The following is a 27,669-nucleotide window of genomic DNA, read 5'->3' on the forward strand; positions in this document are numbered from 1 at the left end:
TGCTGGTTAAGCAGACCCCCTTCTTCCTGACAGCACTGCTTCGCTCAGGTGATCTGGGGCTGTCTTGACCTGGTTTGGCCCAAACCCAGATTCCCCACCCACCTTCTGAATCAGCCCAATTTCATTCAGTATTCAGGTTTCCCTCAAGCTGAAAAAGGTCCCCCCACCCCCAGAAAGACTCAGGGTTGTGGCATCTTTAACAATATTTTCACGCTTGGGGCCAATTCCTAAGTTACGTGGATCCTAGCCAGGCTGCTGCGGAAATGATTTCTAGAGAGGCATGTGTGAGGAAAACATTGTGTTGAAACTGGAACTGATTATATATATGTTGTTTTTATAAAAAGATGTTTTATTTATTTTAAAATAAAGTGTGATAATGTTACAACACAGTTAAGACATCTAGAAATATTACATTTAGTAATAATAATTTTATTATTTATACCCTGTCCATCTGGCTGGGTTTCCCCAGCCACTCGGGGCGGCTCCCAACAGAACACTAAAAACAGAATAAAACTTCCCTAAACAGGGCTGCTTTCAGATGTCTTCTAAAAGTCAGGTAGTTGTTTATTTCCTTGACATCTGATAGGAGGGCATTCCACAGGGCGGGTGCCACTACCAAGAAGGCCCTCTGCCTGGTTTTGGAACTTCCACTATTCTAAAAAATGGGTTGGAAGTCTATTGACCGCAATAAAGATAGATAGATTGATTGATTGATTGATTGGGTTGGAAGTCCCAATATTATCTTGGAAGTTGACTTTCAGTCGCTCTGGACTGGTGCTTTACTGCAGCTGTGTTCTTGATACCATAACAGTACATTAGCAGTGGAGGTCTTCTGCTTTGATTTGTTCTGCAATGCTTCTCCAATGCAACTGCATAATTTCTCTCTGGCGGGGCTACAGCGTAACAAAAGCAGGGACAAAAAAAGACCAGAACATTTATGGCAGAAAGAGGAAAGAGACTATGCACTGCCTGGAAATAAAGCAGCTTTTTTGCAAGTGCAAACAGTATTGAATGCGGAATCATGTCTGACTGCCCTGACAGCATTATGAGTACGAATCATCAAGAATGCACAATAAGAATATATTGGGTGGCCCTGCCATTTTTTGATAAGGAGGACCCACGCCTATTTATTGCAATGGGTCTACTCTGAGTAAGAGTAGCATTGGATGCAACCTATTGAAGTGTTCCCAGGTTATTTATTATTTAAATTTGTATCCTGGCCCTCCTCAAATGTCCCCCATGGCAGCTTACAAGAACAGATATACAAGTTCAAACAAATCACCAGTAAAATATGGATAAAAGAGCAACACCATTAAAAAAAAGAAAAAAAGATCACGCAAGCCATTCAAAAACAAGAGCAGCTAAGGAAAAAGCAACGCACGAAACAGAGATAAAAACATCAATCAGCGGCAGATGTATTAACACATATTAAGCGCACATATTAACCTAATAGGCCAAAAGCTTGTCTGAACAAGAGTTACGCAGATAAAAGAACAATATTTACAGGAATAAGGCATATTAAAAACAGGGGAGATAAAGGAAGCAGCTGAAAACACACACAAAAAGATAAACCCATCAATCAGGAACAGAAGTATTAACACATATTAAGGACGCGGAGATGTTCCTCTTGGCAAACTGTGTGTGAGATGGGGAGGGATGGCGGAATGCTCTCAGAGCTCCAATCCTACCTCTTTACGGCGGAGGCAGCTTGGGCAGTCCCTTGTTCCTAATAAAGGAAGAATGCGAGCTCAGCTCTTTCTATATTTGATATGCATATCCTGCTTTCCTCTCCTCTCCTCCAGTTGTGATACACCCTGCTTTGTGAACTGTGTCTTGGGTCTCCTCCAAAGGGCTGGGCTTTTTGTGTTTTTCTGCAGGTGTATGACAAGGGGATCGAGGGTCCCTTCAGACTGGTATTGTCTTCATACCTGTATTCTACAATGTGTCGCTGATGCAATACTAGTGCATTGGTGGTGTATTTCTACCAGACCACTTTACTAGTTGTTCTGTGATGATTCCCCCAGTGTTAGCACGTTGCTGCCGCCTGGAAGGGCACCCTTGCAGAACAGGGAAACTAAAGAGGGACAACTTGGCTGTGGAAACGTAGAGAACGGAGTTTAAGACTGGAAAAAATGAGGAACTGAGGCCACATTCACACCATGCATTTAAAACCCTATACAGTGGTACCTTGGTTCTCAAACTTAAACCATTCCGGAAGTCCGTTCCAAAACCAAAGCGTTCCAAAACCAAGGCACACTTTCCCATAGAAAGTAATGCAAAATGGATTAATCCGTTCCAGACTTTTTTTAAAAAAAACCTAAAACAGCAATTTAACATGGATTTTACTATAACGAGACTATTGATCCATAAAATGAAAGCAATAAACAATGTACTGCAGTCACACAATCAATCAATCAGTAGCCGAACTGGGTTCCACACTGTCACAAAAACAAAAAAGAGCCGCAAAAACAAAAAAAACAACAAAATAAATAGCAAAAACAGACAGACCTCAGCATAACACTCAAAAGGGAAGTGTGCCACTCAAAACAGAAGCATAACACTCAAAATGGAGCATGTTCGGCTTCCGAAAAAAGTTTGCAAACTGGAACACTTCCGGGTTTGCAGTGTTTGGGTTCCAGGTTGTTTGAGTACCAAAGCATTTGAGAACCAAGGTACCACTGTATTACCACTTCAAACAGTCTTGGCTTCCCCCAAAGAATTCTGGGAGCTGTAGTTTGTAGTTTGCAACAGGCTGCTGAGAGTTGTTAGGAGGCCCCCATTCCCCTCACAGAGCCACAGTTCTCAGATTTGCCTGGAGATCTAGAATTGTAGCTCTGTGAGGGGAAGAGGCATCCTTATACAAACTACAGCTCCCAGAATTCTTTGAGGGATGCTATCACTGTTTAAAATGGTATCATAGTGCTTTAAATGTACAGTGCATGTCACCTGAAAGAAACTGAAAACGACATATTCATTGACCCTCACTCCCCACCCCACAGGAATTTGAATGCAAAGTCACTGAGCCTCCTTGGGCGAAGACTCAGTTTTCCCTTTCAGACTGAGGCCGCCTCTCTTTGCCGCCATATTGTTACCAGCAGGTTCTTCTCCACCCAACTGCTGTTGCCTATTGGCTTGCCACATTCACCCACTCTGGGACACAGGAAAACGGATAAGGATTTAATCAGATACTAGCAAATTCAGGTGGTGCAACTAAAGTCTATTTGCAGCTCTTGCACAGCTAAGCTGCTTCCCACCACAAAATCGGACATTTTGCAGTAAATAAGGTAAAGCACTGGAAAGTGCTGGCTAGTGATGTTGTTGTTGTTGTTTAGTCGTTTAGTCATGTCTGACTCTTCGTGACCCCATGGACCAGAGCACGCCAGGCACTCCTGTCTTCCACTGCCTCCTGCAGTTTGGTCAAACTCATGCTGGTAGCTTCGAGAACACTGTCCAACCATCTCGTCCTCTGTCATCCCCTTCTCCTTGTGCCCTCCATCTTTCCCAACATCAGGGTCTTTTCCAGGGAGTCTTCTCTTCTCATGAGGTGGCCAATGTATTGGAGCCTCAGCTTCAGGATCTGTCCTTCCAGTGAGCACTCAGGGCTGATTTTCTTCAGAATGGATAGGTTTGATCTTCTTGCAGTCCATGGGACTCTCAAGAGTCTCCTCCAGCTGATCGCCGAAGAATTGATGCTTTTGAATTATGGTGCTGGAGGAGACTGGCTAGCGCTAGCTTGATGCAACATCCCGTGACCCACAAACAGGTCACAAGGTCTAACCTCCCCTAAAATTTTGTGCCAGCTAATTAAAGTAAATGTTCAATAATGGTCTGGAAGTGACCCACGTGGGAATGGAAAGGAGAAATAGAAGCAAATCTCTGCTGAAATTTCACAGCCAAGAAACGTGTTTGCAGTTCTCCCTCTGGCTTTGCCCCAGGAGACTGGATAAGGCCTGGCACTCAATATCCTGTGAAACATGATTTCTCATTTCTGCCCTTCAACTTTGTGAGGCCGCAACAACTATGAGGTATTCTGTGTTACAAAACCTTGATTTCTCTCCCCGCCCCCTTTTAAAACCAGGTGTTTCCTTTCTGTGCCAGGTCCCAAAGCCGCAGGTACACTGCAGAAACAGGCCAGATTCCTAGATCACATTTAGGAATGAACTGCTTTGCTGAATCAGACTTTTCTTCTATACCTATTTAAATGCCTTTGCCCAATCTATATGGGATGTATGCTGCAAAAGAATTCATGGGAATTCTTTATTTATTTTGGGATAGGTTTACTCCACCTTCCAACATGTGTGTGGGGGGGAATCCCAAGGTAGCACGTAATATTTTAAAGTAGAGTCAATGAGAGAGGTTTTAGTTTGTATCTAAGGACAGACTTGCAGGATCAGGCCACAGTGGCCAACCAGATGCCTATGGATAGCCTGCAAGAGCATTCTCCCTCCTAGAACTGATTAAAGGTTTCAGCCACACTATAAAGCTGGATTATGGAGTGCAAGCGGTGCAGCAGAATGCTCAAATTATTTTAAAGCAGGGACTAACTGTTACAAAAGGGACACAGGTAGCGCTGTGGGTTAAACCACAGAGCCTAGGACTTGCTGATCAGAAGGTCGGCGGTTCGAATCCCCACGATGGGGTGAGCTCCGTTGCCTGGTCCCTGCTCCTGCCAACCTAGCAGTTCGAAAGCACGTCAAGGTGCAAGTAGATAAATAGGTATCGCTCCAGCAGGAAGGTAAACGGCGTTTCCGTGCGCTGCTCTGGTTCGCCAGAAGCGGCTTAGTCATGCTGGCCACATGACCCGGAAGCTGTACGCTGGCTCCCTCGGCCAATAAAGCGAGATGAGCGCCACAACCCCAGAGTCGGCCCTGACTGGACCTAATAGTCAGGGGTCCCTTTACCTTTAACTGTTACAAACAAAGCAATCCTACACCTGAATTCAAGGAAGTGTGTACTGTATAGAGATTGCAACTTACCTAAGTGATTTGCTTATTTATGGAGCCAGCTGAGTGCTTGCAGGAAGTGTGTTTTGGAAACTTAATTTCCCTTCCACTCCCTTTCCTTTGATTGGATCGTCCGTCCATCCCTTCGCCCTTCTCACGGTCAACAACACTCCTTTAAGCTACTCCTATGTATCAGGTTATTTTCCAGCTCTAATCCCCACTGTCATTTCATCAGGTTTTGCCTGAAGTTCCTCCTTTGGATCCTAATCCCTCCTGTCAGCATTATCTCTTTGATCAGGGTGTTCTGGTTTAAGGCCTCCCCCTGCTTAGGACACCTGCATGGATATGGGCTCCCTCTTCAGCTTTTCCCCTCCTTTAACTGCCTTGCCATCTGCTTGTTTTGTAACCCTCCAACCTGGGCAGCCGCTCCTCCAAAGTAGAGATGGGAACCTGTGAGCTCCAATCACTGCCAGTCAGCATGGCCAATCATTAGGGGTGACAGGAGCTTTTGACTTTGACACAGAGAATTTTAGGGTTGGAAGGGACCCCAAAGGTCATCTAGACCAGGGGTCACCAAACTTATTCAGCAGGGGGCCGGTCAACTGTCCTTCAGACCTTGTGGGGGGCCAGACTATTTGGGAGGGGTGAACGAATTCATATGCCCCACAAATAACCCAGAGATGCATTTTAAATAAAAGGACACATTCTACTCATGTAAAAACAGACTGATTCCAGGACCGTCCACAGACCAGATTTAGAAGGCAATTGGGCCGGATACGGCCCCCGGGCCTTAGTTTGCCTACCCACGATCTAGGCCAACCCCCCACAATGTAGGAATCTCAGCTAGAGAGCCAGTGTGGTGTAGTGGTTAAGAACGGTAGATTCGTAATCTGGGGAACCGGGTTCGCGTCTCTGCTCCTCCACATGCAGCTGCTGGGTGACCTTGGGCCAGTCACACTTCTCTGAAGTCTCTCAGCCTCTCTCACCTCACAGAGTGTTTGTTGTGGGGGAGGAAGGGAAAGGAGAATGTTAGCCACTTTGAGACTCCTTCAGGTAGTGATAAAGCAGGATATTAAATCCAAATTCCTCCTCCTCCTCCTCCTCTTCTTCTTCTTCTTCTTCTTCAGCATCCATGGTAGATGGCCATCCAACCTCTGCTTAAAAACCTCCAAGGAAGGAGAGTCCTTGTAACTTGAAGCCATTGGTTGAAGTCCTACTGTTATGTACTGAGCTGAATCCTAGAACAATAGGATCCAGAATGCAGCAGTCTGATTGGTCCCTAGGAGGAACCCAATCCAGCTCCAGGTGGAAGTGAATCAGCGACCTGATTGGCCTGCGGGAGCAGCCAATCAGGCTCCTGGGTGAAGTGAATCCGCAACTTGATTGGCCTGCAGGAGAAGCCAATCAGGCTTCTGGAGGAGGTGAATCCGCAACCTGATTAGCCTGCAGGAGCAGCCCAGAATCAGCCAATCACGTGGGGCCCATTGTGTAAATAATGTATATATAGCTAGACGTTTTGGGGAAAGTTTCATTATTGCTATTATGAGCTGAATAAAGAGCATGAAATTCACACTTGACTCCGAGGAGAAAACAAGCATGCTCCCTCTTCCATGTGACAGCCCTTGAGACTCGCAGGCAGCGGGGGCTGCCACAGAGGGAGCAAGAGGCCAAAGGGCTTCTCTGCCCCTTTCTGGTGGCAATGGTCATGGCTGTTCAATGGCGGCTCTTTCCCTCACTGCCGCTGGGCTGGTTCCCTCCCTCAAATGCCAGCAAAGCAACCCAATGAGGACTGGGCATGCTCAGTAGCCATAGCATGCTGGCTGACTGGGTGTGGGGAACGGAATGGAATGTCCTGGAAAAGGGTATGGCTGGCTGAAACGTCATGCATTTTGTTGCGGTGAGGCCCACTTACCAGCGGCGTAGCGTGGGTTGTCAGCACCCGGGGCAAGGCAAGTAATTTGCGCCCCTAACCCCTAACCTGCCGCTGCTGCCAGCTTCTTCTTGCTACTGCCTGGGCTGGGGTATTTACGGTATGGTAGCCACGACGGCGGCGGCGGGTCTGTGTCAGGTGATCTGAGGCGAGTTGCCGCTGGCGCTGCCGCCCAAACGACGCCGCTTGCCCGGAGGAGGAGGAGGGCAGAGAAGCGAGGAAAATGCAACATGGCCCAGCAGCTGCAGCAGCAGCGGCGGCGGCGGGGCTGTGAGGAGGGGCTGCCTGGCGCGCCCTCCGCGGCGAGCGCTGAGTGCCGCTGCCTGCCGGTCGCCTTCAGCCCGGACGCGCGCACAGCTCGTCAGTTCCGCGAGACATGGGGCTCTGCTACAGCCTGCACCCGAGGCTCTTCCGTGACTCCGGAGGCGGCGAGCGCGCCCCCCCAGATGTTGCGCCCAGTGCGGCCGGCCCCCCCTGCACCCCCCACGCTACGCCACTGCCACTTACAATACGTGCTAAGAATAAAATCCAACGCTCCCTCCCCGTTTTCTGAAAATGCCTTTAATTTCCTGTCTCATGGCACATTTCCGTTCCAATGAGTTTGGGCAAAATTGCTGGAAGGAGGAGACGAGGCGCTCCTAATCTTCCCTAATAGCCATACCTAATAATTATTAAATAGGTTGTTTGTAAAGTGCCTTGAAGATGAAATACTTTATAGAAGCGTGATTACTATTTACAGGCATGCTTAGCCTGATCAAATGGAGTTGAAAGGTGGCTCTTTTGACAGGAAGGGAAGTCTCAAGAGGGCTTCGTTTTATCTGCCTTTCTTCTTCTTAACATATTTCAAAAATGTTTTTTGGGAGAATGTTTATGGGCAAGTGGCAACTTTCCATAAAATCAAAGGGAAGGAGGCACTTAGAATACCTTAGAGGGTTTTTTGGAGGGGGTGCAAATTAAATTAAAAATGACAGCATCTACCTGCCTCCTTCTTCCCCCCTTATCAGCATAATCTATCTCTTCCTCACGTGAGCCAACTTAAACTATTTGTTTTGCAGGAACTTTTTCTACACAAAGCTTTTGTGCACACACCAAACCTTTAAAGTGCGTTCAAAGCAAATGCTGCCCCACAGAGAACGCTGGGAACTGTACTTCAGCCCCATCACAGAGCTACAATTCCCAGCACCCTTAGTAAACTACAGTTCCCAGGATTCCTAGTGGCAGTGATGAAAATGTGCTTCAAAGGTATAACAGGTACCCAGCCTGAGCTGCAGTTTTTGCATTTTTTCATCTCCACCAAGCTAAGCAGTTGGCTCCTTACCTCTCTCGCCCTGACCTAGCCACTGTGATCCATGCGACGGTCACCTCCAGACTGGATTATTGTAACTCGCTCTACGTGGGGCTACCCTTGAGACTGACCCAGAAACTCCAGCGGGTGCAGAATGCCGCGGCGAGACTCCTTATGGGGTCTTCGCTGCGAGATCACATTCATCCGGTACTATACCAGCTGCACTGGCTCCCGGTGGAGTACAGGATCAGGTTTAAGGTGCTGGTTTTAACCTTTAAAGCCCTATACGGCCTAGGACCCTCGTACCTACGGGACCGCCTCTCCTGGTATGTCCCACAGAGGAACTTACGGTCTGCAAATAAAAACATTTTGAAGATCCCAGGCCACAGAGAGGTTAGGCTGGCCTCAACTAGAGCCAGGGCCTTCTCGGCCGCGGCTCCAACCTGGTGGAACGCTCTGTCACAAGAGACTAGGGCCCTGCGGGACTTGACATCTTTCTGCAGGGCCTGCAAGACAGAGCTGTTGCACCAGGCCTTTGGTCAGGGCGCAGCCTGACCCCCCTCCTCTGGCAATCTGCACAGAATTTTGCTTAATGGTTGCCATCAATTTGATTTTAATTAATTTTTATAATGAAATGTTTTTAGAATCGTTGGATTATTTTGATTGTTGTTAGCTGCCCTGAGCCCAGCTTCGGCTGGGGAGGGCGGGATATAAATAAAATTTATTATTATTTATTATTATTATTATTATTAGTTATTAGCATCTCCAAACAAATGCAAAGTATAAAAACCTAAACAGGAATGTAAGAGGGGACCTGTTAGATCAGACCTTCCTAGATCCCTTCAGGAATCCCCTAAGCACAGCAGAAGCTAGTGAGAGCACGCGCACACACACAGTTGCTCCAGAAAAATTGTGTTTCAGTGGCATCCTGCCTCAAAACCTGGCTTAACACATAGATTAACATTCATGGTCTAACATGTAGATTAAGCCACATTTCTACATTTCCATCTTAGTCACTATCGTTTGCTAGATAACATCTTCCTACTGACAGTGGGGCAAGCACTGCATTCGAATCACTTCCTATGTCAGCGTTTCTTTATAAATTAAGTATATTCTCCACTTTCTGAGCAACAGGTCCTCAAAGCAATTTGCGTTTTAAAATATGATAGCGTCTTCTTAACCTTTCCCCCCTCTGGTGCTGGAAAAGCAACTAGTTTTGCTCCAGACATCAACTCATTCCAGTTTAGATTCATCCCTCTACAAAAGAAGCTAATTCGTTACCGTTCTGTTCATAGCTAACTTTAAGTTTGTCTAAATACCACCAAGCTAGTGGCAGATCCAGAGAGTTTTTTGTGAATAAGGATTCATTGCTAAACTACTCTGAGAATTGGGAATAGCGGCCCCCTAACAACTCTCAGCACCTCTGACAAACTACAGCTCCCAGAATACTCTGGGGGAAGCCATGACTATTCAAAGTGGCATAGTAATGCTTTAAATGCATAGTGTGAATTTGGCCCTGGTCTGGCACTCCAGTCAGTGGCTGCTTCAGTTTTTCCTTTGTGAATGGGATATAAGAGCACAGCATTCCCTCTGAGGGGAGAATGTTGCGTTAAGCCTGGAGTTTCTTTAAAGTCTGCCTGCTGCACCTTGTTCTGCTGAAGAGGCAAGCATCTATTCCGATTCAGCTGAAACTGAAAAGTGGCTAGGCTCTTCAGCATGCAGCGGAGACCTTGAAGAAACCCCTTGGCTCTTCAGCATTTCCCTTCTCACTCCTATTACTTTCCCCGTGGTCCCAAGAACGCCCTAAAAGTTCATCCAGGAGTTGGACCCTGTTTCAGAACTTCCAGTGCATGTGGTATTAACGTTATTAACAGCTAACGACCCACAGCTTCTCACCAACACTGCCTCCATGAGCTCATACCAGTCTAAGTAGAGGTAACCTTAAACTGAAAAGAGATTGGGGGGGGGGGTCACCACTATTTATGACTGTCAAGCGGTGATTAATGACCAACCAGCTCAAAATTGCCTTTAATGCCAGCTCAGTATTGTTGCTTGTGGCAGTTAATGAGGTTAGACAGACTTTTTACACAGCACTTTAGTGCAGGGTTGCAGAGTGGGGAGGTGTCTCCTGCAGAGCTTAACACAACCACCAGATTCCCTGGGCAAGGAGCTAAGAACCTTTGATTTCCCCTTTAAGACAATAGACAAAGAGCCCAAGCAACTGCCGAGGGCAGTGTCTGTCCACCTGTTTGAATCCAGTCACACCCCTCCCATGCCTTTGTCGCTGGAGTTTGGAGCAGGCCAAGGAAAGGTAAAGAAATAAAATATTGCACCTCTATGCATTAAGGGGGGGGGGGGAGGTTGCTTTCTGGCCCTGCCTCTGCAGACAGGCTGGAGTCAATAGTGTTAATGAGAATATTTCAAAGACCTTTGAACTTGTCTCGGTTTGTTGGCTCGTAAAAAGTACACTGGCTCCAAAACAGCAAGGTGTGTCTTGGGAGGGGGTAAAAAAAAAGTTATTAAAGTGCTGGAAGAGATGCCTCAGCTGCTGATATGATACTAGGACAAGTTAAAGTTATTGCTACTGGTATATAAAGCCCTGAATAGATGGAGACCAAGTTACCTCCGGGAACACCTTACCTAGTATAAACCTGGCAGGTCACATAAATCAACAGGAGAAACATTCCTGGTTTGTGTTGGGTGATGTGATCCGTGATCTTGCCAGTGGCGTAGCGTGGGGGGTGCAGGGGGGGCCGGCCGCACCGGGCGCAACATCTGGGGGTTAGGGTTAGGGGGCGCAAATCCACGGGTTAGGGGGCGCAAATCCACGGGTTAGGGGGCGCAAATTACTTGCCTTGCCCCGGGTGCTGACAACCCACGCTACGCCACTGGATCTTGCACCTTTTTTTGTTTTTGTTTCTTTAGCTTGCAAACCGCCTTGTGCATCGCAATACAAATTAAAACTGGAACGCAATTATTTCCATTAATTATTATTATTAAATTTGTATTCCGCCATTCATCCAAAGATCACGGGGAGGTTTGCAGCATAAAAACACAAAATGAGACCACGAAATACATAGCAAAAACAGAACAGTAACCCCTCCTCTCGCAAGCACATTTAAAAGGTCATAGATTAATCAGCCAAAGGCCTGATTATGGAGGAATGTTTTCGCCTGGCACCTAAAGATATGCAATGAAGGTGCCTGGAGAGCACCCACAAACGGGGAACCACCGCAGAAAAAGCCCATTCTTGTGCCACCACCCTCTAGACTTTTCATGGAGGCAAAGCAACAAGGAACCAGGCAGAGGGCCTTCTTGGTAGTGGCACCCGCCCTGTGGAACACCCTCCCATCAGATGTCAAAGAGAAAAACAGCTACCTGACATTTAGAAGACATCTGAAGGCAGCCCTGTTCAGGGAAGTTTTTAATGTGTAACATTTTAATGTATTTTTGATCTTTGTTGGAAGCCACCCAGAGTGGCTGGGGAGACCCAGCCAGATGGGCGGGGTATAAATAATAAGTATTATTATTATTATTATTATTATTATTATGGAGGGGACACACAAAGAGGCACCTCACATGATGGTCTCAGGGTCCCGATTGGTTCAAATGAAATGTTATCATTGATTGCATTTATTAATTCCTTCCGTGAAGCATCTCAAAGCAATATACACTATAATGAAAACAAGAATAAAATAGTTGAACACACACACACACACCCTACATTTTCCCCTGATGGGTCTTGAGGCAGCTACACAGAATTGTAGAATTGGAAGGGGATACAAGGGTCATCTAGTCCAACCCCCTGCAATGCTGGAATCTCAGCTAAAGCACCCATGAAAAATGGCCATCCATCCAGCCTCTGCTTAAAAATCTCCAAGGAAGGAGAGTCCACCATCTTCTGAGGGAAACCGTTCCACAGTCAAGCAGCTCTTACCACCAGAAAGTGCAGGAGAAAACAAGTCTTACGTTTTCATACCTTGACTGTTTTGTTGTTATTATTGATGGTGTCTGACCTATTTGTGTAAAATGAAAGTACACAAGTACAGCAGGCTTCCTGCGGCTGACGTTTGCCCTCCAACATGTGGAGGGCATCAAGCATGGGGCAGAGGGATGTGTGGTCAGTGAGACCCATTGCAATGAATTGACTTAAGTAACAGTGCAATCCCAACCTTGTCTACTCTCTAGGTCTCTGCTGGGTGCCTGTTTTGTATTGTTTCTGCTTTTTTTGTTTAAATATGCCTCTTGTTTCTTGAATTTTAAACCTTTTCCCTTTTTTTGCTGATTTTAAAATACCTTGAGACGCTTGTGTGGCATGTGAATAAAAAATGATAGTACCCCGAGATATGTATCAGAAGATGGCACGACATCTCTGCTAATGTCTCCTTGTAGATTTCTTTTATTTCTGGAGTTATTACCTTTGCACCACTAGGTCACATCTTGATGCTGTTAACCATGGATCAGCAGAAAGGTTCTGATCTACAGGCCAAAGTCAGTCTCAGCAATGAGCAAGAATTTTTGTTGTTGTTAAAAAACCCTGTTTTCCCCTTCCGTTATAGGAATGCGTTTCGTCTTAGCTCAGAGCAATTTCTTAGCTTACAGTTATTAAAACACAAAGGGGCTGAGCCAAGCTCTGTGATTTATGAAACACGTGCTAGATTCATTAAAAACCTTAAAAGATTTAATACATTTTATTGAGGCTTTAAATCTGGGCAAGTATTTAAAAACTTAATGCAGGGCGTATTTCATTCCAGACACCTTTTTTAACACTTATTTTGGAGCTGTAAAATTTGGATTGACAAATATTGCAGATATTTCATTACTCATTTTTATAAATTGGCACAGAATTCTTCTGACAGGTTTGTTATGTTTGTGTGTGTATAAAGTACACACACATACATACTCAATGAGATTTATATTGTCTAAATATAAAATTATTCTCTTTTATTGACGTTTTATAGGTCTTTTTCCCCTATGTTTCTTTATAGTCCCTTCAGCAGTTACACATACACACACAATATTTAATATATTTCTGCATGATCTGACACTCTTATTATTGCTCCTCCATTTGACCAAGCATACATTCTAATAGAAAACATATTTTTATTCCTTTTTAATCATCTACAGATTTTTATTGTTTTTAATTTTTAGCCATGAAAGAAAAGAGGCTAGGAATTTCTGCCAAAGTCTTCCCATGGCATCGCACCTCTGTAGTGACCTCAGATTTGTATCAGTATTAAGATGAGAGGCTGCCTGAGTCACTTACACAATGTATTCCCCGCCTGCAAAGTTACGCATGAAGATTTGCACAGATCTGAAATCTAACGGTTTTCACCCCATTCATTAGCACAGAATCACATGCTGAATATTTTCTGTCCTAAGGAACAGATCCAAAAGGTAACTCAGAATTCAAGGGATGATGGGGCATGCCTCTTAGCGGGTGTGTTATTTAAAAGTGAGTACATTTACCAAGTATACCCGTTTTCAATTTGTAACATTTTTAGCTCACCTCTTCTTTCAAGGTCAGAACAGCATACATGGTCCTTTTTCTTGCCCTCTGTGATCCAGTAACCCTGGAAGGTAGGGTAGGAGGAGGGATGGTGATTAGCCTAAGGTCACTTTTGCAGCTTTGTGGCTAAATGGGAATTGGAAGCAGATCTTGGATCAAGACTCAAACCACTACACCACTCAAGCTCTGAAGAAAATAAAAACTGTACTGGCTACTTTCAAAGAAGTGATATACAAGGATGCTAGCACTGCATTGCTATCACCTGGTATTTTTTCTCCAACTCACCCTTTCTCCTCTGCTCTCTACGCTCCTGTGAGTTACCTTGCTCAATTGCAGACAAATACCTCTCTCCCTGGGCAATGGAGACACTTGCACTGATGGGCTTCTCAAACAGGATTACCCGTCCTACAAAAGAAGGAATAAATGCAACAGGAATTAATGCCTTTGGCATCTGCAGCAGGCATGTGGTCTGCCCGTCCTGTAGAACGATGAGAAATTAAAGCAAGATAAAGCACTCTATGTCCATCTTTCACTTCTATGGAGCACTGTTACCACAAGCCAAGAAACTCCCAGTGGCTTTCCAGTGATTCTCGAAGGATGTGGCACACCACACTGGTGGGGCAGGACAGGGTGGCAAGTATGGAGGCAAGATTCAAGGACAATCAATACTGTATTTGGGGAATGATTCATGTTCTTATTTAGCTGCATTGTGTTATACTTTCTGGGTGCCCCATGGTCATATTATAAAGTAGCTGTGCATTATCTTATAAATCAAGTGCTGCTAGTTGTTGTTTGTTTTCCAATGTATTTCTTATTAATTAAAAAAATCGGTGTGGCACGAGCAAATTTTTATTCTGAAAGTGTGGCCTGGAGGGGAAAAAGTTTGAGAACCACTGGATTAGTTGAAATATGATCCTCCAAACTAGCGCTCCGAGAGCCCTTTGAGATTAGAAATGAGCTGTAGGTTCAACATTTTTTTGTTTTGTTTAATCGTTTAGTTGTGTCCGATTCTTCATGACCCCATGGACCAGAGCACGCCAGGCACTCCTGTCTTCCACTGCCTCCCGCAGTTTGGTCAAACTCATGCTGGTAGCTTCGAGAACACTGTCCAACCATCTCGTCCTCTGTCGTCCCCTTCTCCTTGTGCCCTCCATCTTTCCCAACATCAGAGTCTTTTCCAGGGAGTCTTCTCTTCTCATGAGGTGGCCAAAGTATTGGAGCCTCAGCTTCAGGATCTGTCCTTCCAGTGAGCACTCAGGGCTGATTTTCTTCAGAATGGACATGTTTGATCTTCTTGCAGTCAACATATCCCTCCCTATTCCCCTCCTGGAAATGATTTCACTTCCAGTTTGTAGTGTCCAGATATTTTGATATGCTGGCTATGTAACTCCAAGCTGGAAATCTCGGGCTGAAGTAGTAGTCAGAATCTCAGAACTTGTCTGAGATTCCCGACAAAAACTTCCTGCTGACATTTTTTTTTTTAAAAAAAAAGTGTTTTATTTTCAGTTACAAATGAAACGTGTCGTTGTATTTATATTCAAATTATATTTGCATCTGGGTGTTGGCACTGGCAAAATTTTATGGAAAACCCCCCCCCCCGTGAAGCGCTTCCTCTTTTTAAAAGGCGGTCACCCTTCTTCACCCCCCGACTCTGCGCTGAAATCTAACCACTAACCCTCACTGCCTCTCTGCACCAGCCTTCCCCACCTGGCCCTCGGACTACAACTCCCATCAGCCTTAGCCAGCTGCGGAACCCAAAGTGACTCTCTTCGAAAGCGAAACGAAACCCGGCACCGGCTCTCTCGCGCCCTCTGCCGGAGCCGGCGCAGGAACTGCAGGGAGGGAAAGGCAGGGAGGGGCGGAAGCGTCGGAGCGTCGGGGACTGATGGCGTCACGGGAGCGACGACGCGGAAGTCGCGGCAGCAGCTGGTGCAGGAGGAGCAGGTGGCGGCGGCGGCGGTGAGTGCGAGCGGCTGAGGCGCGGGGTGCGGGGGGTGGGCCGCTTCCCAGGCCGACCCTCCTTGGCCCCTGGCCGCTTTCTTCCTCCTCCCCGGCCCCTCGACTAGGCAGGGCCTCCTCCTCCTCCTCCTCCCAGCCGGGCTCCCACCCCTCTCGCCCGGTTACAGGGACCGTCTTGCTTCAGGCTCTGCTCGCTCCAGCCAGGCCTCCCTGCTCTAAAGCCAGGACCCCCATGGTCCTTCCCCGGCCCTCCCTCGCCTGTTCTTTTAAGGGCCACCTTGCCATTGGTTGTAGCCATGGGGGGGATGCGGGGGGGCAGCGGCTGCTTCCCCAAGTCAAGAATTAATAAAAAACACTTAACTCGGTTCTGCCCCCCACCCAACATAAAGCCTGCTACGCCCTTGCACTCTGCTTTCTTTAAATAACAGTAACAATAATAAGGAAATTTTTCAAAACAAAACAAATTCCTTCCAGTAGCACCTTAAAGACCAACTAAGTCAGTTCTTGGTATGAGCTTTCGTGTGCATGCACACTTCTTCAGATACACTGAAACAGAAGTTTCCAGACCCTTCTATATAGTGAGAAGGTGGGGAGGGGTATTACTCAGAAGGGTGGTGGGAATGGGTGATTGGCAGATAGCTGTGATGAGCCTGTTGACGACTCTTAACGACTGCAATAGGTCTTACAGGAAAAAGCAAGGGGTGAAAAGGTGAAAAATGGCTTTGTCATGTATAATGAGATAAGAATCCAAGGTCTTTGTTCAGACCAGGTTTTTCCATGGTTTTGAGTTTGGTGATAAGTTGTAATTCAGCAGCTTCTCTTTCCAGTCTATTTCTGAAATTCCTTTGTAGTAAAACAGCTACTTTGAGATCTTGTATAGAATGTCCTGGGAGATTGAAATGTTCTCCTACTGGTTTCTCTGTCTTGTGATTCCTGATGTCCGATTTATGTCCGTTTATTCTTTGGCGTAAGGTCTGGCCTGTTTGTCCAATATAGAGAGCTGAAGGACACTACCTTCTCACTATATAGAAGGGTCTGGAAACTTCTGTTTCAGTGTATCTGAAGAAGTGTGCATGCACACGAAAGCTCATACCAAGAACTGACTTAGTTGGTCTTTAAGGTGCTACTGGAAGGAATTTGTTTTGTTTTGACTATGGCAGACCAACACGGCTACCTATCTGTAAAGGAAATTTTTGTCTCTCGCTTCCTACCCAGATGACACGTAGGGAGCCGCTTTTTTACATCCCGAAACTTTTGGACCTTTTATTTTTTTAGGAGGGCCCCATCTCTGTCCTGCCTCGCTAGCTGGTTGGTTATTAGGAGAATACAGATGTGGGTGGCGCTGTGGTCTAAACCACAGAGCCTAGGGCTCGCCGATCGAATCCCCACAACTGGGTGAGCTCCTGTTGCTGCTCCTGCCAACCTAGCAGTTCGAAAGTGCAAGTAGATAAATAGGTACCACTCTGGCAGGAAGGTAAACGGCATTTCCGTGCGCTGCTCTGGTTCGCCAGAAGCGGCTTAGTCATGCTGGCCACATGACCCGGAAGCTGTACGCCGGCTCCCTCGGCCAATAAAGCGGGATGAGCGCCTCAACCCCAGAGTCGTCCACGACTGGACCTAATGGTCAGGGGTACCTTTACGTTTACAGTGCAATGAAAGCCAAAGAAAGGCAGGCAAGTGGGGCGGGGCAGGGCAGGGCAAAGTGAAACTCAATAGATTAAAACAGCAGGTTTTTAAAAACACAGTATGTATATTTATATTCCCAGAACTCAAAACTTTTTAAAAGACTGGGAGATTTTTTTAAAAAGGAAGTATTTCAACACACAAAAGAAGATTCTAGATGAGCTCTTCCCTTCTCATAACGAGCTTGTGAGGTAGCCTAGGGCTGTGTTTTTTTTAAAATAATATTTATTAAAGTTTCAAAAATTACAGAAATAAAAAATGCCACATTAAACAAAAGCAAAACAACACATCACAATATAAAAAAGGGAAAAAAAACCAGAGAAATAAAACCCGTTAAACAAAAACAAAAACACAAAAAGAAGATTTTTTTAAAAGAAAGTATTTCAACACACAAAAGAAGGTTCTAGATGAGCTCTTCCCTTTCCATAACGAGCTTGTGAGGTAGCCTAGGGCTGTGCTTTGGTGTCAGGTGGCCCAGGATCACCCAGTGAACTTTGTGTCTGAGCTGTATTTGGAGCCGGGCCTCCTCAGTCCTTCTCCAGTGCTCAAGTTTGCTAAACCACGCTGGCAGTCTTGTATGTCTGGCACCAGCCATTTCCTGAAAAGGCTTAAAGGAGAGGACTTGGTCAAGCTCCAGTAATTAATGTCACATTGAATGCTGTAGCCATTGGAGAGAATCTGCCCAACCCCTACAGCTCTGTTTTGTGCATATTTACTTGTAAACAAGTCCCAGGTGTTCAGTGGGGTTTGTAGGTAAACATGTGTGCTGCCCACAGTGTTTAGAGCTCTGGACTTGGCTAAGAAGGCCACTGGCCTGATCCAGCAGGCTCTATCTAGTCCAGCATCCTGTTCTCACAGTGGCCAGCCAGATACCTGTGGGAAGCCTGCAAGCAGAACCTGAGCACAACCTCACTCTGCACACCTGTGATTCCCAGGAACTGGTATTCAGAAGCATACTCTCTCTTGACGGTGGAGGTAGAATATAGCCAGTCTTCCAAAATTCAGCTTCTTTGGATGTCCATGAGTTCATGGCTTGTGAGAAAGGGGAAGGAACCTTTCTCTATCCGCTTTCTCTATGCCATGAATAATTTTATAAACTTATAACACGTCACCTCCTACTCGCCTTTTCTCTAAACCAAAAAGTCCCAAACGTTGCAACCTTTCCTCATAGGGGAGTTACCTCACCCCCTTGACCATTTTGAGATCTCAAATACTTTTCAGCTGTTTTTCTCCTGCTTTGGTGGGAGATGCAGGGAATTGTGGGCTATGTGGAAGGGCAAGTAACATTATTGATAGATGAAGCATCGTACTGTGTTGTAGCTGCTTCTCTTGTCTTTTGATTTGTGGATTAATGTCATGTGGACATTCCTTATATCAGTGTTTCCCAACCTTGGGTCTCCAGCTGCTTTTGGACTACAACTCCCATCATCCCTAGCTAGCAGTACCAGTGGTCAGGGATGGTGGGAAATGTAGTCCGAAAACAGCTAGAGACCAAAGGTTGGGAAACACTGCCTTATATCATACTTCACCCCAAGGTAGAGCTGCCCTCCTGGGGCCACCACCCTGAAAATTCAGCAGATTGGGTTAGAACCGTAAAGCAAAGGGGGGTTCAGCTTTTCATACCAAGTGAGTCACAAGAGTACTTGGACACTGAACCTGCAGGCCACACAATGCCTTGTCCTGTGGGGCGGGGGAGTGAGACCAACATTTGATGAGGACACCCAGCTCTCAAGTCAGCTAAGCAACAGCAGGCTTTGGGAAGGAGGTGTGAAGCTCTGGCAGTGTCCTAGAGCCCTCCCTCCTCTTTCCTAAAGCTGGGAAAGCACTAACTAGCCCAGTGCTTTTGGAAAGGCAGCCCAAGGGCTGGGGGGTAGGGTGCCAAATGTTTCTGAGGGCCACATGTCGGACCACCCTGCTCTGGAAGGTCCTTTCTCTCTTCTGCAGACTGCATACCCTTTCCTATCCATTCCACTTCCTAGTCAAAACCATTTCTTGTTTTGTGAATTGTCACCTCTCCAAGGAAGAGCTTTCACAAGCACCAGATCTCTGGTACTGTCTTCTAGCTGCATCTCATAAATCACTATTGTGGCTCTTGGATATCTAACATGATGGGTGGTCTGGGGTGTTTTGAAGTAACGTGAGTTCTCACCTCTTGGCTTTCTAGAAAAGAAGTCATTCTCACTGTTGCACACAGACACATCCTGGGAAGAAGTCCTGTAACTCTTGTGTTCTCTGCTTTAAGAAACAGCAGAGTTGCATAGCCTGTGTTCCTGTTTTCTATTCATCTTAATTCTTATCTTAATGAGAAGAGAACAGGAAATAAAGTTGTTTAAGTAATTTCCTAAAGTGTCCATAGACTTCTCACAGCAGAATGCATTGCCTTGCTCACATATGTTGTTGGCCTCCATCCGTCTCAGGAGACAGTGGAAGAGTTCGCCATTGGGGGTAAAGTCAAACCATTGGGCTCTGCGCTCCTCCCAGCGGTCATTTCTCCTCTGGTCATTGCTGTGGATACAGGACCTGACAGTCTGCCTCCAGGCATTGCAAAGAATTCCCACACAGCAGGGTTAATGTTCCTAGTCTTCATGTCAGGTTTGCTGACACCTTTATAATGCAGAGTTGGTCTGCCAACAGGCCTGAGGCCAGATCCCTTGGGGATCCTGCTATCTTTCATTCTGTGTACGTGACCAAGCCATGTTGTTGAGATAGAATGCTGGGAATGTGGGCTTTGCAGAGCACACCTTTTTTTGAGACTATGTCCTGCCCAAAATCTTAGATGAATGCATCGCCTTGCTAACAGTATGTGGCTGGGCTGATTCATAGAAGTAATCGGGTTGCTGCTCTGTAGACCAAAGGTGAATCCCAAGGCCCACATTCCCTTCTGGACAACTTTACGAGAGCCACATGCCACTGGTGGGTGGGACCAGAAAGCAAAAACATTCAAGTACTACTTTTGCTCAGTAGGCCAGCTTTTATGCACACTTCTCTTCTTCCTCTGTGTACTAATAATGGTAATAACAATCACACCGCCCCCCCTTCAGCCATTATCAGAGTTCAAGGACACATTCCGGCCAGCCAAAAACACCTGAGAGTCTCAAATAGGTATGGGGTGGGATGTGGTCTGGGGAGAGTCCCATGGGGCCGATTGAGAGGTTTGGAGGACCACTTTTGGTCCCTAGTCGTGAGGTTCCCCACCTGTAATGTAGGCATTTATGCGTTGTGGCTGTCTACTGCTGGTAGCACGCTGATTTCTGAAATAGCATCCATCCTATACCTCAAGACAAGCAGTGTCCATCTGATGGATGTGAGAAATTTGGGCACAGTCCATTGGGAAGTCCTGTGTAAGATGAATGGTGCATGGATACAATGCTCTTGTACATTTCCTGCTCTTCTCAGTGGGACCACCCACCTCATGAGGGGCGAGCAGAAAGAGCTTTTCTCTGATGGCATCATGAAGACGTAGAGTCGCCCAGGATATGACCCAGAGATCTTGCCTCAGGGCTGCAATCCTAGCCCCACTTACCTAGGAGTAAACCACAATGAACTCAGTAGGGTTTGCTTTTAAAGGGTAGACGTAGGGCACTGTAACTTGTTTGAGAACAGTAGTATTCCTTGCCTCAGCAGCAGATCAGAGACAAAAGGGAGTGAAGCCAGTGATGTGAGAAGAGTGGAAGGAGGGTAGCAGAAGACATAGCTGCAGCCAATTTTTGTGTGTGGATCTAGTGTTGTTACAGGCAGAATCTCCAAGGGGAAGAGTCATAGAGTATCTGCTTTGTGTAGTAGAAGGTCCCAGGTTCAGTCCCTTGCATCTTAAGGTAGGGCAGGGAGTGAGTCCTGTCTGAAATCTAAATAAGTTTCTGCCAGTCTGTGTAGACAATACTTTACTGAACTAGAAGGACCAATGGTCTGGCTCAGTAGAAGGCAGCTTTCTGTGCTCCTATTTTCAATATGCACAATTTTCAACTTGCAAACTGGCCTCTGTCATATGGGGAAGATAGATGTTAGCTGCTGTGGTAGAGAGGAGGAGAAAACAGAGAGAAAATGTGAATCTGGAGCTTGTTACCCAACATTTTTTAATTAATGGCTTTTAGTTAGTTAGGGTTACTCACCTGATTAAAGAAATATTAGATTATTAATTTCACAGGTTCTAGGCAATCAGTTATATTTCTATATAAATGCACATAGACATGACCATAATTCCAAGGAAATATCATACTTCTCCTTAAGTTTATGCACATGTGTATTGCAATATACATCATTGTAGAAGCATTCCCTTCTACACGAGAGAAGTTCAATGGCATGTTGTCACTAGCCTTTAAAATTAACCTTAAAAAGAAAAGCACTGCTGGTTTATTGAGGGAACCACTTTTAGTTTTTGTTTTGTTCAGTATTGCAGTTCTTACTAGAATCTGGAATGTGGATTTAGTGCCTTTTAGTTGAAGTTGCACAAAGTGGACTAGGGGCTTGTAAGGCACATCTCTTTCGATAGCTCTTATTTCTTGATTCCTTTGGATATGTAGCTTCTAGTATGTTGGAAGCTCCGAAAAACACCCTGGGATTCCAGCCTTTGCTCTGAAGTGTCCCTCCCAATAATCTTATCTAAACAGACTTGGCCAAGTTGATCTGCAAGTGACGATTGTTCATCATTTTTGCTAGCTGTTTAGGAGTAGGGACAAGGCTTATGATTCAGATCAGCTTCCCCCAACTCACTCTTCATCCTGGAGAAGAGTGACTAGTGGGGTGCCACAGGGTTCTGTCTTGGGCCCGGTCTTACTCAACATCTTTATCAACGACTTGGATGATGGACTCAAGGGCATCCTGATCAAATTTGCAGATGGTGGCTAACACCCCAGAGGACAGGATCACACTTCAAAATGACCTTGACAGATTAGAGAACTGGGCCAAAACAAACAAGATGAATTTTAAGAGGGAGAAATGTAAACTATTGCACTTGGGCAAAAAAAAAAAAATGAGAGGCACAAATACAAGATGGGTGACACCTGGCTTGAGAGCAGTACATGTGAAAAGGATCTAGGAGTCTTGGTTGACCACAAACTTGTGAAAAGGATCTAGGAGTCTTGGTTGACCACAAACTTGACATGAGCCAACAGTGTGACGCGGCAACTAAAAAAGCCAATGCAATTCTGGGCTGCATCAATAGGAGTATAGCATCTAGATCAAGGGAAGTAATAGTGCCACTGTATTCTGCTCTGGTCAGACCTCACCTGGAGTACTGTGTCCAGTTCTGGGCACCACAGTTCAAGAAGGACACTGACAAACTGCAACGTGTCCAGAGGAGGGCGACCAAAATGGCCAAAGGCCTGGAAACGATGCCTTATGAGGAATGGCTAAGGGAGCTGGGCATGTTTAGCCTGGAGAAGAGGAGGTTAAGGGGTGATATGATAGCCATGTTCAAATATATAAAAGGATGTCACATAGAGGAGGGAGAAAGGTTGTTTTCTGCTGCTCCAGAGAAGCGGACACGGAGCAATGGCTCCAAACTACAAGAAAAAAGATTCCACCTAAACATTAGGAAGAACTTCCTGACAGTAAGAGCTGTTCGACAGTGGAATTTGCTGCCAAGGAGTGTGGTGGAGTCTCCTTCTTTGGAGGTCTTTAAGCAGAGGCTTGACAACCATATGTCAGGAGTGCTCTGATGGTGTTTCCTGCTTGGCAGGGGGTTGGACTCGATGGCCCTTGTGGTCTCTTCCAACACTATGATTCTATGAGTCTTGAGATGTTGTTGAGTACAATGCCCATCATCTCCAGCCACATGGCCAACAATCAGGGTGTGTGTGTGTTTGGGTGTGTGTTTGTGCAGGGAGGGGGCAGGGGTTGTAGCTCAGCAACATCAGGGAACCCAAGTTTGGAGAAGGCTTCTCAGAAACCTTAGTTCCCGGTTATTGGAAGTCCTGTTTCCAGCTTGTGCAGTTTCATTAGGTTCTGCCCACACATTGTGAGAAGTAGACACTTGTCTTAAAAACACACACACACATCCGAGATTCTCAGGAGATGGAATTTGAAGCAGGGAATCAAAAGACAAATTAGGGCAAGCAAGACAGTCCTGGAGGATAGGGCAACAAAGGGCCATCAGCTGTGGTGGATGAAACAGAATCTCAGTGTTCAAGGGCATAGAAAAGAATTGAGATCTTCGGGGCAAACAGGAGATATTAGCCTGTTCCTTTGTGCTCTGTTTGGGAGCTTGCGATACGGCATTTGGGCAGGGAGGGAGGATAGGTCAAAGTGGACCTTGATCTGATCAAGCAAAGGGCATTCTTAACTGCTTAATATATAACGCTCTAAGGCAGGACATCCTGTCCCCAGAGGTTCAGAATAATGGGCCTAGTTTCCACACAGAGCTCTAAAGTATTGCAGGACTCATTGTTCTTTCTTTTCTTTTCTTTCCTTCCCTGCCTTTCTCCTTCTTTTCTAGATTATACTCTCAGGGATGACTCAGCTGGGTGCCATAGCAGCTGTAGCTGCCAGTCTGGTTGCAGCTGCTCTTTTTTCTGCAATACACAAGATCGAAGAAGGGCATATTGGTGTTTATTACAGGTACGTTCAGGCGCTTAGAGGGAGCTCCACTTTCTGCAGATGTGTGTATGTCAGTTTATACCGCTCTCCAGATTATGGTTCCTAGGATCAGAAAATGGGGGAAGCCCTGAAACACTCAAAATAGTTCCCTCTTCCATGCAGCTTCAATTTGTTTCCCGTTTAGCACTATTGCCATGGTGAATGAATCAAATGGCTCCAGGGAAGAGTCACTGCCAGTCAGTGTAGACAATACTAAGCTAGGTGGGCAATGGTCTGATGCGGTATAACTTGTACTATATAAGGCAACTGCCTTTATTCCTTATTCCTAGTTCTTGCCCTGCAAAACAGAACTGGAAACCCACTTCAAACAATGGTTTCTCTTAGGTAAGCACTGACCATACCCTGCCAATTTAATCATTACAGACTACAGGTTATTAATTTTTATTCCCTTTAGAATATATGCAGGCTGCTTGCCAGGAAGTGTCAAGCCCTCCCAAGGTAGCTTCCAACACATACAAATGCACATTATCAAATAAAAAGAAGCATAATAAAATATAAATGATTAAAAAACCAAGAACCAACGGTAATACACATTCAGCCTAGTACGGTAAGTTAAAGAATTATAAACTAAAGCAGCCCCGTGAATACAGCAGCCCAGTGAATCTCACATTCAGGAAGAGAGGCAAACACAAAAAATGTCTCTTGAGCAAGAAATGATTTTGAAAGAGGAACCGTGTGCAGGAGAGGTGGCGGTGGCAGTGTTCAAGCCTGCGTATTTCTCTTAAGAGCAAAGAGTGCTATAGAACTGCAGATCTGTCTCTGTTTATTCTATGTCTGCTTCTACCAGTTTTTGTCTGTACTGATAAACTACTATACTTCTCCTTTTTGTGAGTAAGCACCAACTTTTCCCCCCCAGCAATAAAATCTCTATATCTGGATGTACTGAGTGTACCAAAATAAGTTCTACTCGGTGCATACTCATTGAAATTAATCGGCCTAAGTGAGTCATGCCCATTAATTTCAGTGTGTCTGCTCACAAGTATGGCTAGCGTTGGATACAATCCTGTGAATCCTCAGATTCTGAGAATGTGTATGTTGTACGGTAAAGTTCCTTTTGAACTCAAGTTGCCAAGACTCTCTAGGGTGTGACAGTCAACCAATTCTCCAGTTCACTCCAATGGAGGAGGCTGTTTTGCAGCATCATTAGTTATTTTTTAAAAAACTTGTATGCTGCCCTTTCAGCCTCAATATTCTCAGGGCAGCTTGCATCAGTTAAACAGAACAAGAAAATGTACAACAAGCATAATAATTAAAAGAGTAGATGATATTAACAGTAAGAGAATAAAGCCTGTGCCATAGTCAGTGCCAGGAAAACCTCTTAAGAAGAGTCTTTCTTATGCAGGGTGCCACAACTCACCTCTAGCCAGGAGCATCCAGAGGGACCTTAAGTGGCAATCTCGCTGTAAAGGCAGGCCAATGTGGAGTTAGGTGCTCCACCTAGGGCTTTCCTTTTTTTTTTTAATAGATATTTATTAGAGTTTCCAAATTAATACAAAAAACAAAAAGTAACAAAAATGCAAAAATACGAAATTAAAAAAAACCAGTAAAAACAAATATCATTTCCATTACTTTTTTCCATTAACTTGTTTCCCAGACCTCCTCTCACCTCCCCATTTTGTATTCCAGTTCAAATTCTTAACTCAACAAATCCTTATTATCACTTATTTATAACTTATTATAACTTATTGCTCAACCTTTACATTACAGCTGGTAACCACTTAATTTCTGTCCAACATCATTCTAACATTCATTAATTTTACAGTATTTCTGCAGATAGTCTTTAAATTTCTTCCAGTCTTCTTCCGCCGACTCTTTTCCCTGGTCTCGGATTCTGCCAGTCATCTCTGCTAGTCCCATATAGTCTATCACCTTCATCTGCCATTCTTCCAGGGTGGGTAAATCTTGTGTCTTCCAAGCTCCACCTAGGGCTTTCAAAGGACTCACCAGCACTTTGAATCATGCTTGGAAATGAACCCTGTGAAGATGTTTAAGATATGTTCCCATTGACTGTTCTTGGTGCTCATTGGCGGTAACAGTGAGTCCTGCTTTGTCCATTTGCAGGTGCATTTTGGATTCAAACCATGCCTGTAAATGGACATTTCCCCTCTGAAACAAATCCCAGCTGCACCTGTGAATGGGCAGCCTCAAAGGCACTTGCAGTCGGCACCGATCAGCGATCTCCACTTGCCAGCGAACAATTGGATGCACCCTTCAGGCTTCCAAATCTTTTTTTTTTTCTCAGATGCATTTTCACCTGCCACACACCTGACATCACTTGTGCAGAAAGAGAACATGTTTTAGGGGAAACTGCCTCTCAGGCCAAACTAAGACCCCTGCTAGGCCTGTTCTAAAACTCCCATTATTCTGCACCAAGGATCACAGCACTGCCTGATATAAATGCACACATTTCTCTCTTTGTTTTTAACAGGGGAGGAGCCCTGCTGACATCCACCAGTGGCCCTGGCTTCCACCTAATGCTCCCTTTCATAACCTCCTATAAATCAGTACAGGTACTTTTCATTTTTATGATCTCCTTACAGGAATGTGGCACATAGAGTTCTTATTAGTTGCACCCAAGTAGTCTGGGATGCTATATTAGTCTTTTTTCCTAATGGCAAGTTCAAATTCTGAGCCATAAATTGTTATTGTTATTGGAATGTAGCCTGCTGTGTAAAATCAACCTTGTTACTCTGGTCATCACTGGCATATATTTCCTGAATGAAGGGACACAGGTGGCGCTGGGGTCTAAACCACTGAGCCTCTTGGGCTTGCCAATCAAAAGATTGGTGGTTCTAATCCCCATGATAGAGGGAGCTCCCATTGCTCTGTCCCAGCTTCTGCCAACCTAGCAGTTCGAAATCACACCAGCCCAAGTAGATAAATAGGTCTACTTGGATTCTGGTTTCTGTCACGATATTCTGTTGCGCCAGAAGCGGTTTAGTCATGCTGGCCACATGACCCAGAAGGCTGTCTGTGGACAAACACCGGCTCCCTCGGCCTGAAAGCGAGATGAGACCACAACCCCATAGTCGCCTTTGACTGGACTTAACCATCCAGGGGTCCTTTACCTTTTTCTTTTGTTTTAACCTTTATTTCCCCTGAATGTTGCCCTGGTGGGAATGTGGTCGTACGCCATTGTAAGCGATCCAGTTCATTACAAATCCTTTTGCTTTCTTTCTCCCTCTCTCTAGACAACATTGCAAACAGATGAAGTAAAAAATGTTCCATGTGGCACAAGGTGAGTTGTAGCCCCAGAATTGAATTTGGTGCCTTTATATTCCTTCTCAAGCTCACAGGTTGAGGCTGCTTCCCATATATGCCGTTTTGGACCTTCTTCGACTTCTGTGGTGCCTCTGTGCAGTGGCACTGAAAAGCGGCTCTACTGAGACAGTAAATGGAAGCACCTTGCCCCAAATTGCCTTATTATGCTGTATCCTGAAATGTATATGACACCTCTATGTAGGCTGAGCGAAGTGTGTTCTTAAAGCAGGCTTAGCTGAGCGTTTAGAATCAAAAAGTAGAAACGGACAGTCCAAACCTCTAAAACAAGATATCGCACATCAGAAGTTGAGCTTTCCATGTTGAGAAAAGCCGAATCATGTGGTTTGGGTAAATAGATGCACATTCATTAATTGGCCTTATTTGCTTATATTGTCATTGCCGTAGACGTGAGGGAACTACAAATAGCTGTGCAGGCTCCTGTTTGGACAGCCTACTCACCCCTTTCTTCCCCAGATGCCTTTAACCTTCTGTTTGCATTCATAAG

The 27,669-nt window shown here is 45.4% G+C and overlaps 1 protein-coding gene and 1 long non-coding RNA gene across 2 annotated transcripts in view; one reads left to right on the plus strand and one right to left on the minus strand.

The window, feature by feature from the left end:
• Window positions 1-8,902: 8,902 nt before the first annotated feature.
• LOC309331301 lies at window positions 8,903-14,305 on the minus strand. The gene is made up of 3 exons (XR_014151796.1): window positions 13,668-14,305; window positions 12,577-12,637; window positions 8,903-8,948 (listed from the first exon to the last, which is right to left on the minus strand). It is a non-coding gene; the product is annotated as an uncharacterized lncRNA (long non-coding RNA).
• Window positions 14,306-15,555: 1,250 nt separating this feature from the next.
• The window catches only part of ERLIN2 (ER lipid raft associated 2), a 28,356-nt gene continuing 16,242 nt past the window's right edge, over window positions 15,556-27,669 (plus strand). Inside the window, exons 1-4 of the mRNA XM_081843359.1 lie at window positions 15,556-15,626; window positions 23,743-23,864; window positions 26,332-26,413; window positions 27,095-27,141. Coding sequence (XP_081699485.1) covers window positions 23,758-23,864; window positions 26,332-26,413; window positions 27,095-27,141 — 236 coding nt within the window. The 5' untranslated portion in view covers window positions 15,556-15,626; window positions 23,743-23,757. The remainder of the gene's footprint in view (window positions 15,627-23,742; window positions 23,865-26,331; window positions 26,414-27,094; window positions 27,142-27,669) is intronic.

Source organism: Podarcis erhardii (assembly GCF_964252035.2).
Source record: "Podarcis erhardii genome assembly, chromosome: 16".
In the NCBI taxonomy this organism is placed as follows: Eukaryota; Metazoa; Chordata; class Lepidosauria; order Squamata; family Lacertidae; genus Podarcis; species Podarcis erhardii.